The 16,465-nt window shown below is 40.0% G+C and overlaps 1 protein-coding gene across 3 annotated transcripts in view; it reads left to right on the plus strand.

The window, feature by feature from the left end:
• Positions 1-16,465, plus strand: part of LOC112061493 (ATP-dependent translocase ABCB1-like) — a 64,861-nt gene that overhangs the window by 13,731 nt on the left and 34,665 nt on the right. For 2 of the 3 annotated variants that reach the window (XM_065583288.1, XM_065583289.1), the window contains exons 3-15: positions 145-232; positions 323-371; positions 1,217-1,370; positions 2,316-2,394; positions 2,591-2,782; positions 3,873-4,044; positions 4,780-4,904; positions 5,946-6,123; positions 8,053-8,166; positions 9,654-9,764; positions 12,275-12,400; positions 12,893-13,096; positions 13,954-14,124. In XM_065583288.1, coding sequence (XP_065439360.1) covers positions 145-232; positions 323-371; positions 1,217-1,370; positions 2,316-2,394; positions 2,591-2,782; positions 3,873-4,044; positions 4,780-4,904; positions 5,946-6,123; positions 8,053-8,166; positions 9,654-9,764; positions 12,275-12,400; positions 12,893-13,096; positions 13,954-14,124 — 1,763 coding nt within the window. Of the gene's footprint in view, positions 1-144; positions 233-322; positions 372-1,216; positions 1,371-2,315; positions 2,395-2,590; positions 2,783-3,872; positions 4,045-4,779; positions 4,905-5,945; positions 6,124-8,052; positions 8,167-9,653; positions 9,765-12,274; positions 12,401-12,892; positions 13,097-13,953; positions 14,125-14,813; positions 15,500-16,465 lie in introns of those variants that run through there. The other variant, XM_065583290.1, reaches the window with a different exon arrangement.

Genomic DNA, 16,465 nt, shown 5'->3' on the forward strand with positions numbered 1-16,465 from the left:
GAGAAAAACGTGGTTTTCCTGCTTTAAAAAAATCAACTGTTTTGGTGCTCCGATAATTCAGAAAGGGATTTAGTGTGCTTCATAAGAAGCTGACTTAAAAGACCTTACTATTTGTGAAAGCAAAACCTACTTTCCCCTCCACAGGATCTGCAAGGAATGGCTATGGCAATCCTACTTTCCAACATGATGAAAAACCTGAGCAAAATGACGAGTTAAAAAAGAACAAGAAAAAGTAGTGTTTCCTTGATCTTAATATGCTGTTAAATTTCTTGCCCTGCCTTTCAAGAAAGGGCCTGGATTAATTTTGTATTAATCTATTTAGAAAGAAAAATGAGAAGTCAAAGGAAAAGATGGTTGGCATTTTGAAATTGGTTAGTGCATATTTTATTGGTTTGATTTTATTTCTCATTGTTCCTTTTCTTTGCCTGTTGTACGTTATGGTAACAGACTAATGTGCAACCACAATACTGCATTTCGAAAGAGAAGAAAGAGGTCTGTGCAAAACTTAGTATTGCCGCACAGCCATTTTTGTGCGTTGATCTCAGGCTTCCCTCTTTAAAAATATGGCACAGCTAAGTGCCAGTGCTTGACGATGTTTCAGCACTAGCATCATGACGGAGTGAAATTCACCCATATTAAGGACTGAAGTGAAGCATGTGCGGTAAGTAGGGCCTTGCCCTGGCTCTCTCAACTGGAGATAATTTTATAATATCTCATGAATTATCCAGGGAAACAAGTGCTGTGTTTTCCTTAAATGTGATAACTGCTACATACCCGTTTCTATTGGTAGGCAGCAGCCAAATGTTTGTCAACTACCTGTTCTTGTTTACATTTTAAATGCACTGAGTAAATATGGGATGTAGTAGAATGTACACAGGGAGGCAGTGAGTTGCACAGGTGATGTTATCACTTTGTGAAAAATGTAAGATATATTCTTTTTTCTGCAGATTAGGGGATTCATCCTGCCAACATGTCCTAAGTCCCTCAATAAAAAACGGCCTAAAACTGTGTGTAAGCTTTTTCAAAATGTATCCCAAATGCTGTGTTTGCCTTCACAGTATCTAATTCATTGCTTCATAAAGTGTTTTGGGATACCCAAATGGCAAATGGTGCTATGTAAAAACAAATCCTATTCTATGTGTCTTAGGAGGGTATTGTCACAATTATGTGAATTTGTCAACCTTCAATTAATACCTTTTTCTTGATATTCATGTAGTTTGGGTATGCCGATTGGCTGGATATCATTTTGATGATAATAGGCTTGATTGCAGCTGTTGCAAATGGAACAGGGCTGCCACTTATTATCGTTGTCACTGGAGAGATGACAAACAGATTTGTGACGATTGGCCAAGCAGTAAATATGTCTTCAGGTAAATAAAGTTTATTCAACTTCTGAAAATATTCGTTAGGGTCTCTTATTTATTGGATTGGCAGAGTTTCAGGATGGAGTGCTGCTGTGGTGTTAAAAGCCATGGTGAATTCTGAGGAGTCCTTCCTTTTTACCCTGCTGTATAGTACAGTAGCAAACTAGACACTTGATAAATTACAGAGTAGTACATTTGGTAACTATAAAATGATTTACTACTTTCTATAGCTTTTAGTTAATCCATGGAATTCACTGTCCCAGGAGGTCACCAAATCAAGTTCTGTGATTGGATTTTTAAAACAACAAAATAGAACCATTAATACTATTTTGCCTCTATATGAGCTAAGCTTATGATAAAGGCAATCATAACTTACCCTAAAATATATGTGCTGACACCTGGAAGGGGTCTCCTATTTCTCCCAGGTCTGAACAGTTTTGCACTATTGGTTTGGTGCATTATTAGTGAAATTTTCCTTTTTGCGGACAGTCAGCAAAAGGCTGAACCACCACTTGGACCACAGTTGGGCCCAGTTTTGAGGCTTGGGTGGAACCTCAGTGGTGCATAAAAGTCAGAGTTATGGTGTCGGCCTGGATGAATTTTGCCTTGTGTCAGGTAGAAGGGGGAGTTATCAACTTCTGAAAAATCAGATATTGCCCTTTGTTGGAATCCGAAGGTCAGATCAGATGAAGCTATGATATGACCAGTGCCCATTGACATAGTGAGCTAAATCCATGACATCACTCTACAGTAACCCTCTGAGCTGACTCAGAAGTTGGCCCTGTTTGATCCTCCACTGGAAGGATGATGGCCACCATGAAAATTATAAATCTACAGAGCGGTTGCAGGGAGTGTAATGTCATACAAAACACCCATAAGATTATGGCCTAAAACCACCATGCTTTTTTTTATGCCTGTTCTAATAAAACTGAATATTTTTCTATGTTACAGTTAATCTTTCAGCTGTGATGAATAGTAACTCTACTTGTCCAGCAATTCCAGGTTTGGATATAGAAGCTGAAATGAGCAGGTAAGAACCTCTGCAATTATTTTCATAAGAATAGTACATTGTAGTTTCTATATTTTTTTTTGTCCATTAGACTGTAAGCCAAATTTGGCCCTCAATTACATCTCATTGGCTTCAGCAGGGTTGAATGTGACCTGATGTGTCTAACTTCTCTTGCAAGATGCAATTGACCTTATGGACTTTTACTGTTTTACTACAGGTTTGCCTACTACTATGCGGGTATTGGCTTTGCTGTAGTGATACTGAGCACCATCCAAGTCGGGACATTTTTGACCTCAGCTGCAAGACAGACAGCAAGAATCCGACAAAAGTTTTTTTTCGCAATACTTCACCAGGAGATGGCTTGGTTTGATACCAGCCAGAATGGAACGTTGAACACCCAACTGACGGAGTGAGAAGGCTCTATTTATCTATGCATCAGGAACTTGAGCCAAAAAGAAGACTGATGTTTACCTTTATAGAATTAGCTACAGGGAATTTCCAGGAAACGTTTTTAACTAAGACCCAAAATATTACTGCTGTCTGAGGGAGGAATTCGTTATCATTTTTCACTTCATTTTCAGAATTTCAGTGACATTTCCATTGCGAGGGCCTATGCTTTGAAATGCAATATCTTACTCCTCTGACATTAGCTTTGTAGTGTCTATGAGCTGTTTTGCAAACTACTGTAGATAAACAGCTCTTCTGTCTCCAGCTAGTTTACAAACACTGAAACCCCTGACACTGTATGAAATGAAACTGCACTCATAGTTATGGCCACTATGTTATCATTTTGAACCTGATCCCAAACCAATTAAAATCATTAGGAATCTTTGGATCAGGTCTCTTGTGCAGGGATTCAGAGGAAGGTCTGATCAGGGTATGAAGAGTTTCTCCAGATTTAATTTTTGCAGGGAGGGATATGCCCAGTTTTTGGAAGATGTGAATCCTGAAGGGAATGAGAGAGGCTTGAATTTCACCAATCCTAGCTCCCACGTATGTAAATAGCAAGAGAAAATTAGTGTGACGCACAGTGGTTTTCCAAATAATAATTTACTAACACAGTGCTTGTCACTGTATTGGACGCAAAATGGAGATATTCCTTGCCTAAAAGAACTTAAAATCTAATAACAAAATTGAAGATAGAATACATAGGGGAAGTTGTAGGAAAATGTAATGTAAAGGTTTTGGGGGTGAATTTTTGTTTTTGTATGGATTATTCCTTTTGGATATTGCATAAATGAATTGGGTCACGTGTGAAGGAGCAGGGGTAGCAATGGCAGAAGTCTATCTAGAGGTTACATCACAGAAAATGAGTTGTGATCTGCTAGTTCCTAGCCCCACAAAGAGCCATTACTGCTGTTCAGTACCCATGTCCAAAATTCTTACTACCCAATGATTTGAACAGTTAAACTTCTGACAAGCTTCTCTCCAGCAAAACAGAAAAATGTGTGAGGAGGAGGCATTCATCAAAGTTAACAAATCTCTTTTTTAATTAACAGTGACATTAACACCATCCAGGAAGGCATCGGAGACAAGTTCTGTATATTTGTACAATTCTTTGCTACGTTTCTGACAGGGATTGTTATAGGATTCGTCTACGGGTGGAAACTGACTTTGGTGATTTTGTCAGTTAGCCCTCTCCTTGCTGCAGCAGCAGCAGTTGGATCAATCGTAAGTGCTGGGGAAAAACAAATAAGAATTCTATCTCTAAAATCAGATTGAGAGGGAGTGAACCCCAAAGCAACATGACCCCAAAGTTTGGAGAGCATGGAGAGCAGCCCTTCTCCTACTCCACTGGCTCCTGCCCCAAAATTTGCAGAGCTCTGTCTACACTGAGCATCAGCAGGCAGGCATTGGCATGCCATGGAGGCCTGGACTGCTTCCAGTCACCACCACCACTCACCACATGGGAAGAGGATGATCAGCAGTCATCAACTGTGACCACATTAATAGCTATTGCTTGTAATGCACAGAAAAATTTACCAAGTGTTTCTATTCATTGGGTGTATTTTGTTTTCTCTCCTCCTGTCCCCCACCCAAGCACTGAAAATGGTGGAGGAAGAACAGGATTGTGACCTATAATTAAGATAGCTAAGTTATTTACATGGGCTCCATTACTATAGTTTCTGAGTGCCTCACAATCTTCATTGTATTTAGCCTCACAACACCATGCAAGATCAGGGATTCCCATTTTACACATGGAGAAATGAAACATGGAGAGAAGTTACTTTACCCGAAGTTGCCCAGGAAAACTTTGTTGGAGTGGGGACTTGAACCCAGGTCTCCTAAATTCTAGGCTCTTTCCCTAACTGTTTGATCACCCTTTGTATCAGTACATAATTTACACCACTTAAACAGATTTCCATAAAATACTTTTCCCTTTTCCCCACCCTCTGAATTTTCCAGTTCCTGGCATCATTCACTACAAAAGAGCTGACTGCTTATGCTAGAGCAGGAGCTGTGGCGGAAGAAATTTTGACTGCTTTCAGAACAGTTGTTACTTTCAATGGACAGATGAAGGCATTAGCAAAGTGAGGTTTTTTTAACTAATTATTGATTGTATATAATATTTGGGAAAGTGATGTGGTTATTTAAAAAAAATCAAAGATGATCTGTCAGTTTATCCCCCAGATAGTTGAGAAGTTCAGATGAAGATAAATATGAACATATGGAAGGAGATGTTTTCTGTCACTCATGAACATTTGCAATCACTCAATTGACCTACATTATGGAGGGGCATTGTAAGGCCCAATTTCCCTCTGACACTTACCTGAAGTTGAATTTGGAGCTGAAGCTATAGAAAATAGAGTCTTCTCTAAGGCTCCAGTCCAACAAAGCACTTTTGCAAATACTTTAAGCACATGCATACTCTCACTGAAATCATTGATTAAAGTGTTTACAGTTAAGCTCATGCTTTACTGGATCATGACCTTAGGTAGGATTGCCTATCACTTTCCTATGTCATTGACTTCAAGGGAGCTACCCACATACTTAAAGTTTGTGCGTGCTTAGTGCTTTGCAAATAATCCTCTTCTTGATCTAATCTGAACAGCACCAATGATATCTGAGCGGTTTATGTGGAAGAAATTAATTGCACATCATTATGGGCCTTCCCACTTTTGGTCGGCCCATGTCTTTGCTTAAGAGCCTTTGGTGTGGGACCTTGTCAAAGGCTTTCTGAAAGTCCAAGTACGCTATATCAACTGGATCACCCTTGTCCACACGCTTGCTGAAACTCTCAAAGAATTTTAATAGATCGGTGAGGCACAATTTCCATTTACAAAAGCCGTGTTGAGTGTTCCCTAACATATCATATTTATCTGTGTGCCTGATAATTCACTCAGAGCAGCTACGTTCAATGAAATAACACCAGAAGGCAGACCTACTGTTGACAATTATTGGGCCAGATCCTCTGTTGATGTAAAATCAATGAAGCTGTGTTGATTCACATGATCTAAGAATCTAGATAATTTATTTTTATGGCAGAAAACCCTAGAAGCATGAAAGGAAGCTAGAGAAATGAATGTCATCTGGGTAAATACCAAATTTAACATTTTATCATCTGTTTTCAGATATGATGTTAACCTAGAGAATGCTAGGAAAGTTGGAGTCAAAAAATCCATTACCACCTACACATCTATGGGTTTCACAGAGTTTATTTTATTTGGAGCCTATGCTCTTGCATTTTGGTACGGAACCAAACTCACAGTGGAGGAGAAAGAGAATTATGACCTCGGATGTGTGTTAATTGTAAGTACAGCACAGTATAGTCTGATTAGCTGAGGCAAACTTTTTAAAAATGGTCTATAAATTAGAGAAAATGCTTTGTTGTTTAAGTACCGCGTAAAAAGATCTATAATTTCTACTCAGGCACAAAGTACCCATCAGACTAAATGTTAAAATATGTTTAATATAAATCAACAGAGATGTTGAATCTACATATTTAAGACCTCAAAATTCCTAAACAAATATCTCATTTGGTCACTGTCATGCTGTCTGGAGTGGTTCACGACCATGAATGCCTATCTCAGGGCAGGCTGTCAGAAAACAGGGCAGACACCCCAAACTGGTGGTGTGTTCTATAATTAGATTTTACCAAGCCAGTAACAAATGTGAATTCCGGGATCACTATACCAGTCTTACCATGGAGTCACAGACAGACTCTCTAGTATATCTTGCCACCCAGACAAACTTGACTTCATGATAAAGGGTCATTTACACCAAAAATCACACCACATTCAGGTTGCTTCCAGTCCCAGAGAGTAATCACTTACCCCAGATCAATTGGTATCCTAGATTTTATACCAAAGAAAATGCTGGTAGACAATTCTATAGTAAACTAACTAAAGGTTTATTAGCTAAGAAAAGGTAATAAGAGTTATTGAGAGTTTAAAGCAGATAAAATATATGTACAGTTGATTCAGCCTGTAATTCCAAATAGTAGCAGAGATGTAGTGATCTGCCGGTTTCCCAAAAGTATCTCCTGGGTACCCAGAATAACTAAGGGAATCTCAATCTCCATGTTCATTCATTCTGCCCTGTTAGTATCCAAAGAGCGCGGAGATGAAGGATTTTTCCCTGAATCCATACTCATAGTTTTCTTCCCACAGAAAACAAACTGACAGGGTCAATACCCCTGTGGGCTTTTCCTTTGATGGCAGAGAGTGAGAAATACATTTGGAGTCTTTGACCTTCGATCATCACACACAATGACCACTTGCTTTGAAATTAACACTTTTCTGTTAAAGTTCTTCATTTGCATTCCACAAGACTTCTTTCTCATTTGATGGGTTATTTACCAACAGGGGCATACACTATGTGAATATTTGCTACAGTATTATAACGGGATCCAGATAAGTGAAAACAATGCAGTACTTAAAACAATGCATTAACATCCCATTAGTTTTCATGAAGTTTAAACACCAGATATATTCCTATACATTTAACAATCACTTTGCTCTATACTAATACACAAGTGAATTGACCTGGCTTCCAGCTATGCGATCTGTAAGCATTCAGGGAGGTCTGGGGCTTTGGCATGAGCTGGCACCTGGTCTGCCAGTGTCACAGCCATGTGACCATCTTTCTTTTTTTTAAATCCCTGCAAGGGATTATTGTACTTTACCAATACGTTTAGATTATTTTTCCTTTGGAAAGGAATAAGGCCCTGATCCTGCAAAGACTTAGGTACGTGCTTTATGCACTGTGAGTAGCCCCATTGACTTCTGATGAGAACTTGACTTCAATGGAACTAGTTACAGTGTATAATGCTAAGTGTGCGCTTTGAAGGATTGGGGCCTCAGGAAACTGGATTAACTCTCTTTGAGGACACTGAGGTTTTTAATATTGCAAAGAGATGGAGATGTCTAATTTCACTATTTATTCTCTTAATGGGAGTTAGTGAAAGCAGCAGCAACAAAAAAAGCTGATCCAACTGTTAAAAGGCCTGTGGCTGCACCCAATAGCTACATTCACCACTTCCTGTGTCAAATCCAGTGAAAGAATAAAAACTGGGGGAGCTGGAAAAATGCAGCTTGAAATCTTAGTTTTGATTTTCTTTTTTTATATTTTTTCTGGAAAAGCTCTTACAGAACTACCAGGATTACCGTCACATTTAGCACTAAGGAAACTGCAGGTCTGGAACTACTGTACTATAGCTCCTGTTTTTGTTCCCTGTAGGTATTATTCTCTTTGCTCCGTGGCACATTCTTTCTCGGCCAGGGCTACCCATACTTGGAAAGTGTTGCTAATGCTCGAGGTGCTGCCTATGAAGTGTACAAGGTTATCAATAAGGTACTTAAAGTCGCTTTTCTAGCAGTCTGAAATTTCTGATTTATTTCTCAAAAAATTCAAAAAGTCTATGAACTCCATAGACTCATACCACTGAAAACAAAAATAAGAAGACATTTCTATTCATATTAATGAGCCTTAACCAAAGTCCTAAATGTGTTTATTGCAAACTTGGGGGAAATTCAGATCTATAATTCAATTTTACAGATTGGGGCCCTCTTTCCTGTTTTATTTATTTTTTAGAGGAAGTGGTGAAGAGCTCAGTGAAATGACATTGCTCTTTAAAACACAAGTATATGGAGTAGACATGATTTCAGTTCAACTGCTTTTGATTTGGAGATTAACAGTGCTGTTGAAAGCTATGGTAATACTGTTGCTGGGGAAGAGGGATGCCACACTTTCAGTAACTAATTCTTAGAATTTTGTACAGCAGTCTGTTATATAGCTGCAGTCTCAGGTTCATATTAGGTTAGAACAAAGGGCTGCGTTTTGTCCTCTGTTATGGCCATAAATGCCTATTGGTTTCAGTGAGGTTGTGTGGATATAACAAAAGGTGGAATTTTGCCTAGAGAAACTAAATTAAGGGTGATCAAACTCTGTGTAACCACCTCTGGAGTTGGTTGTTCCTGACCTATTACACTAAGCAAGTCTTTAGGGGACTCGCCCTGGACTACAGCAACAATGGCTACAGAGGCTCAGGACTCTGTTTCCCATATTGCCTAGAGTCTTGGATGGAGATAGAACAAGCTGGAAGCTACTACCAGAACCAATCGGAAACCAAAACTCCGAGACAAAGGGTTTGGTTTTATTTTTGGTTTTGCTGGTCTTGGAGTGGAGCATAGAGAGCCTAGGAGGTCCCCATTAAATTTCCCATTCCTACTCAAAGAGAAGATTTGAACTCTGCTGGTGCTTACTGGGTCATTGAAAAGTGTCAGTCCAACAGATATCAGCAAGTGGAGGAGCAATTCAGGCCAGGCTATTTAGCGCTCGGCTAATTTTCCATTGGACTTCAGAGCAGGAAGCCTCAGGATGATGGTATCTTTTTAGGGGTGAAGACTTTGTAATAAATCCCCAGTTTGTTTATTTTGCTCATGCATTTTAAGCCTACCAACAATTACAAGCTGCATCATTCCTCCAAGAACTGATTCTCAACCCACATTCTGCCTAGGCAGATGCTGGGAGGGAGCTAAGGGATTTGGGCCCATTGTAAATGTTGGGAGATGGATGTTTTAAGGTATAGTTGATTTATTATTCTAGTTACTCCTGTTCTTTCCTTGTCCCCTATCCCAAAATGCTTTGCAAGGTATACACAAGGATTGCATTTCACTGATATGCAGAATCCTCTGGGGTGAAATTCAGCAACCACTGATCAGTTAAACTGCTATGTAGTGTTGCAGTGTTTCTTTTACCGTTCTAAAGAACTTATCCATCTAAAGCCACAACTGTAAAATCACAGAAATGTGTAATACCTTTTCAAAATCTCTCTTCAGCACCGTCTTCTAGATAGCAGTGCCAAGGAAGGATACAGACCTGACAAGCTCAAAGGAGAGATTGAATTCAAAAACATCCATTTCAGTTACCCATCTAGACCTGATGTTAAAGTAAGTGATCTTATTAAATTCATCTTTGCAGGGAAAAGCTGCTGCCATGATCTGTGTGACTAAAAAGAAAACTGATATTTTATCAACTTAATGTGTTTATTTTAATTCAGTTTTTTTAAAGTGTCCATCCTGTACTCTGGGTATTTATGCACCACAGTGTGGTCTAGTTGAAAGAACATTGGGTGAGGATTCAGGAGACCAGGATTCTATTTTCAGCTCTACCACTGGCCTGCAAAGTAACACTTGGCAAGTCACTTCACCTCTTCTTCCTCAGTTTTCCCATCTGTAAAATGGGGATAGTAATACTGACCTCCTCTTTAAAGTCCTTTGAGATATATGGATGAAATGTACTATGTAAGAGCTAAATGTAAAAGCTAAATGTTGTTATTATAACAGTTATAAAAATACAACAACAATGCAGGATGAATGTCCTTCCAAAACTAAATTTTTGTCTTCACCACCATCATCCACCTTTTCTTCATTTTCACCTGCTGGAGAAAGCAAGGGAGAACAAATGGGGCTTACAGCATAACCTGAAGGTGAGTAAATTTCGCCTCTGGTGAATTGAATCAGAAGCAAATTCTTCTTTCAAGCTCCTCACCAAGAATGCCTCACCACCAGCCCTTATGTGGTTAAACCCAGAAAGCTGTTTGTGTCAGTGCTTCAGAAGACCTCAGCTGCTGTGATATCCCATGTGGGGAGAGGTAATCTTAGAGATAGCCAGGACTCAACCTATTTTAAGGCCTCTTGGTTAAAGCCATTATTCTATATCACTCCTGACAATGAAATGGAAGCCAGTGCAGATCACAGAGCATGGAGGTAAGATTCTCCCTACAGAAAATGCCCTCTAAGAAACAGACTGCCATACTCTCCACCAGCTGAAGTTTGTGAGGCGAGTCATCTTGTTGTAGAGTCCCATGTATGGTACTTTGCAGTAATCCCAATACTTCTTTCTGGATTGACATCTGTACTAGAATTGAAAGTTCAGAACCTTCTGGCCAAGTGTAAAAGACAAACAAAATGCTATTCGCCACTACTGCTTCCTGCGTGCAAAAGCAGCTCTGGATCCAACAGGTTACAATCTCAGTTGAGTGTGCTGCTGTTAGCGCTGCCATTTCTTCTGATGGGTTCCTCCAACCTACAAGCATAAACTCACTCATCTCTGAGGTGAGTCACAGCTGACTTGCCTGCATCTAACCCACCCTGTAACTTGCTGGCTAAGCCAGTCTACTTCTCCCAGCTGGGTCTGATGAAACAGAGACCTAGACTATGTTATCTGAATATTGAAGACAATGTAGTCTGTACTGTCTCACTGTCTTCCCCTAATGATCTTGCATACAGATTGAGCAGGAGGGTGACAAGACAGAATCCCACATCACCCTACACAAGAGAAATCCTGGGCCAGATGAGCCACACTTTGGGCCTGTGGCTGGAATGAGCCATTCAAGAATGATTCCATCCATCCCTTCCAGATTTCACCCTGTGTCAGCAGTGGGTCATTATCAATGGTATCAGAGGTAGCTGGCAAAGCTAAAAGAATCGTTCTGGATACCTGGTTCTCATCAATCACCAGCCAAAGATGATCAACATACAAGATCAAGGCAATCTCCATTTAGTATCTAGATTTGGAATGAACTGAGTCACAGAGAGCTGAAGATTCTAGTTATTGTCAGTGTTATCTTGACATACCCTTTCCTGCCTTACCTAAAAAGGGAGGTTAGAGATGGGATGGTCGTGATGAGAAATGATGTTAAAGGGAACAGGAGTTCTTTTTGCGGATACAGACTAACACGGCTGCTACTCTGAAACCTGTCATGATGTTAAAGGGGTGGCGAATGATGCTCTTGCTTGGTCAAGCAAACACCAAAGCTTATCTGCTATTAGCTTACTGGAAAACTGGAATTCTTCTGGTATAGTATAAGGAGCCGAGAACAATATTACTGTTGTTTTGATCTTTTATTGCAAAAAAAAAGTGTAGTCATAAATCAGCCTAAATATAAATATACATAAGAGTTCCCATAGGAGACAAATATTTTGGCCACTAATAATATTAGACATTTATAAGATGGGATAAACGGACTGATGTAAAATGTTCCTAAATGTGAACATAGCAACAAAAGTGTCATTACTCCATAACTAATCACTCCCTAGTAAATTCTAGAGATCGTCAAACCCTGACTCTTCCTTCCATTGGGGATATTAAAACACCCACTTTGTTTTCAGAGCCAAAGGTTTTTTTCTTAGGGCAGTCTTTATAGAATAAGAATAGAACAAAGCAAGATTGTTATTAGTAATAAAAACTTTTTCTTGTCATCTTCAAAGTGCTTTCCAACCAGGATTGGAACAAAGGACTAAAAGCAGGCCTGGGAGTTCAGTACACTGTTAGACCAGACCTCTCATTATTGGCTTGATCATGATGCTAAGCATCTTAATGGACCTTTTCCTAAACAAACCATTTATTTAAGTAGCTCTATACTTACTGGACTAACATATAAAGATTATATTTCCAGATTCTCAAGGGCCTGAACCTGAAAGTTCAATCGGGGAAGACCATCGCTCTGGTTGGCTCCAGTGGCTGTGGCAAAAGTACTGCTATTCAGCTGCTACAGAGATTCTATGATCCAGTCCAAGGAGAGGTTAGTTTGGGTGAACTGTCGATATTCCTGGTTACTAGGATGAAGATTAGTTTCCTGACTAGATTACACCTATACTTTAAAATGACATTACAAAAAATTGGATTCTTGAAAGAACAAAAGATACATAGCATCCAACGAAATTCTGAAACCGATTTTTCATTACTTGTATGCCATGATGATGAGAATATTGTAAAAACCTAGATAGGACTTTACTGATATTAAGGGAAGTCAAAATTTGGATTTAAATATTTGGGGATATTCTTTTTGTTTATCCTACTCCTTCCATTCTTCTAGTCTGAGGTGATTGTGAAGATATATTTTTAATTTTTCCTGGTCATTTTGTTTAAATGTTATTGCTTTATTCCATGTGAGAAGCTGCTAAACAAATACTTAAGTCAATTATTATATCATTATTATTCTACCATTATAAGAACTAATTATTTTAAACATAATACATTTCCTCAAACTCTTCATTTATGCCTTTCCACTCAGATTACCTTAGATGGACGAGATATTCGGACACTTAATATAAAGTGGCTAAGAGAACGTATTGGCCTTGTAAGCCAGGAGCCTATTTTGTTTGCTACAACAATAGCTGAGAACATTCGCTGTGGCAGAGAGGGTATTACTGATTCTGAAATTGAGAAAGCAGCTAAAGAAGCCAATGCTTTTGATTTTATATCCAGACTGCCTGATGTGAGTTGATGTACTTTTGAGCACCTTATAATTATGACAAATTCTTCGGTTTATCTCTCTCTCTCTCGGTTCTACTGAATTTCTGTGGCCCAAATTCTCTGCTAGTGCAAATAGATGGTGCTTCACTAGCTTTTCACTGATGTTTTGGAATTTATTCCAGTTGACAAATTGGCCCACAATGTTCTTAATTTACAATACTAGCTGTATGTCATGTGTCAACATTTTTTAATAGGGTGGATAAGGAATTTCTATGGACAATGTGAGATTTTTTCAATTTACCAGATTGTTTTTATTCTGTTTTCTTCTGCTAGGTATTATCTATCTGTTCCCACTTCCAATATTCCCATCTTTTGTATTTGTTTTTTAAACTGGGTTGAGATTGGCAAACAAAATTGCTTTGATGTGTCGTGAGTAGTCACTGGTTAGTATTGTTAGCCAATCAAGGCTGGATTCCTTCAGCCAGTTCTAGTTTGTCTGTTTTTTTTCGCTTCAATTGCTTCTATTTTATAATAATTGAAAAATCTAATTTTAGAGTACATTCTTTAAACTAATAGAAAACCATCACACCACATACTAATGCCTGTCCAACTAGAAGGTGAGACAGAGCCAAAAATGTAAACCGATGGTTAGGAATTTTAAACTGTCCTCTGCCTCAAGGGGAAAAAATACTGAATGTAATTGGCCAAGACAGTTCTTTTAGAAGTAATTATTCTTAAAGTGTTTATTGGAGCATCCATCATAAAACTTTTAAAAGGGGGAATTTCTGTTTGTGATAGTAACAATAAAATGGGAGTGGGGGTGTAAAAGGATTTCAACTGACCCCTTCTGCAATCTCTATGCTCCTCTGGTTTTCTCAGAAATTTAACACCATGGTGGGGGAAAGGGGAGCTCAGCTGAGCGGAGGGCAGAAACAGCGAATTGCTATTGCCCGTGCCCTGGCAAGGAATCCCAGGATTCTGCTGCTGGATGAAGCCACGTCTGCTCTGGACAATGAGAGTGAATCTATTGTGCAAGCAGCTCTTGATAAGGTAGGAATCCTATTGCTAGAGTTATCAATCAGTATTAAGAAGCACAACAACCATATGCCAAGCTTGACATTAAAGGCTATAGCATGCCATCCGTTTTTAAGCACAGCTCTCCGCTGGTTTCAAGGAGGGCATTGAAATCAATAGGGATGCATACTCAAATTCTGGTGTCATGATATGACCCTGTAATATTTAATCAAAACTCCATTAAGCAATCTCGGGTTGCCACCCCTGAGGCCCCTCCCCACTTTCACCTCTTCCCCTGAGGCCCTGCCTCCATCAGTCGCTCCTCTCCCCACGCCCCACCATTGCTCGCTGGACCATCTCAAAGAGCTTGCCTGCAGGTAGGAGGTGGCCCGGCTGAGCAGAGGCTGGTGCGCGTTAATGACCCGGCACTTCTCCCCAGCCTGCAGTAACTGAGCTTTTTGTTCAGGTGCGAGAGGGTTGCCAGGTCGCCAAAAACTGGGCATCTGGAAACCATAAATGGCACCAGGACACAGAAGCCAAAAACCAGACTGTCCGGATAAAACCCCAACAGGTGGCAACCCTAAAGCAATCACAGGCTCTGTTTCTGTTAGCATCATTCCTGATTGCCAGGATATTTGCATGTAGACAGAAGTCGTCTTCTTTAATGCTGGCCTCCACTACATCCTGTCTCACATTGTGCTTATCCAGCATTGTATCTTCTCCAGTCACTAAACAGGTGTTTTAATAATCTTCATAACACTGCTGGGACTTAGGGATCATTCTCTCCATTTTGCAAATGAGGAAACTGAGGCACGGACAGGTTAAGTGGACACACGGTGAGTCGGCGACAGAATCTGGAGCTTCGCCTGAGTGAGGCCTACAGGACTGGGCTGCAGCACTGCTTTAAGTTTCTGACGTGTATTTGTATATAACCAGTGGTGTATCATAAAAAATAAGCTGTATGAAAAAGCCAGCCTCCCATTAGTACTCAGTAATAATAAACACAGAATAGCATAAGTTCTATGCGTGGCTCAAGGACACTATATGGCCCACAGCATTTATCTGCAATAAATGTTAAGTCTGTGGGCCTAAATTCTGCCTTCACTTGTACCCATCTGACCACACGATATCAGTTAGGGTTGCCAACCCTCCAGGATTGGCTTGGAGTCTCCCAGAATCGCATCGATCTCCCAGTGACCATTGAAAGCAATCCAGGAGATTTTAATAGGATATTTTTAGAAAATGACATTGTCATGTTGGGGAAAAAAAAATCTCCTGGAATAGCTTCAGTCAGAGTTGGCAACTCTAATATCAGCGGTAGCGCACGGTGTAATTGAGGGTAGTATTTGGTTGCTGAGCCCTTATATTCTGCATAGATAATATGATTTATACTGAATTACACACACACACTACATGAAAAGAACATTAAGGTTCCAAAGTCAAGCACTGAAAATGTAGGGAATGACAGAATTAAAGTTGCCTGGTCAACATTAATTTGGTCCCCTTGTGTGTCTGCATTAGGGGACAGTCTTCAGTTACATGATCACATACTATTTTTTCCACGCCCCTGCTTCATTTAGTGCACAGGATGGTGCTATTCAACATTCAGTGCTAGTCAATATTTCTTTTTATCCTCCGCATTCAATGTATGCCCCCATGCCATTCAAACCCTGCTCTGAAAGCAAAATTATTAACTTCCTCATGGGCTTTTCTATACCTCTCATCACTCTAGTATCGGAGTGCTTCATGAACACTAATGAATTTATCTTCACAACACCCCCGACAGGTAAGGTGGTAGTATTACTCCCATATTACAGAAGGGGAAATGAGACATGGATATGTTAATGTTGAAAGTGCATACTACTTTGGGGTGCATGATCCGTGATGCCCAGGACTCAGTATTTCAGAGAATTTTGCATTATACTGCGCTATGTACGTTAAAAGCACATCTCCCATTGACTTCAGTTGCAGCCGTGAATGCTCAGCACAGATACAGGGTTAGAATCCAATTCTCTAGGACAGTAACAGGGCCAGCTCCAGGCACCAGCTTGGCAAGCAGGTGCTTGGGGCGGCCACCTCAGAGAGGGGCGGCAGGTCCACCAATTCTGCGGGAATTCGGTGGACGGTACCTCACTCCCACTCGGAGCGAAGGACCTCCTGCCGAAGTGCCGCTGCAGATCGTGATCACGGCTTTTTTTTTTTTTTTTTGGCTGCTTGGGGCGGCCAAAACCCTGGAGCCAGCCCTGGGCAGTATTCAGCTGCTACAGCAATAATGAGACCATCCTTTCTTTTCCTGCAATCTCCTGCCTCATTTACTACACATCTTACAACTTCTGCAACAAATAAGGCAGGTTTCCTGCAGACAAGATCATCCTTT

The sequence above is a fragment of the Chrysemys picta genome, chromosome 2 (genome assembly GCF_011386835.1).
Source record: "Chrysemys picta bellii isolate R12L10 chromosome 2, ASM1138683v2, whole genome shotgun sequence".
Lineage (NCBI taxonomy): Eukaryota > Metazoa > Chordata > Testudines > Emydidae > Chrysemys > Chrysemys picta.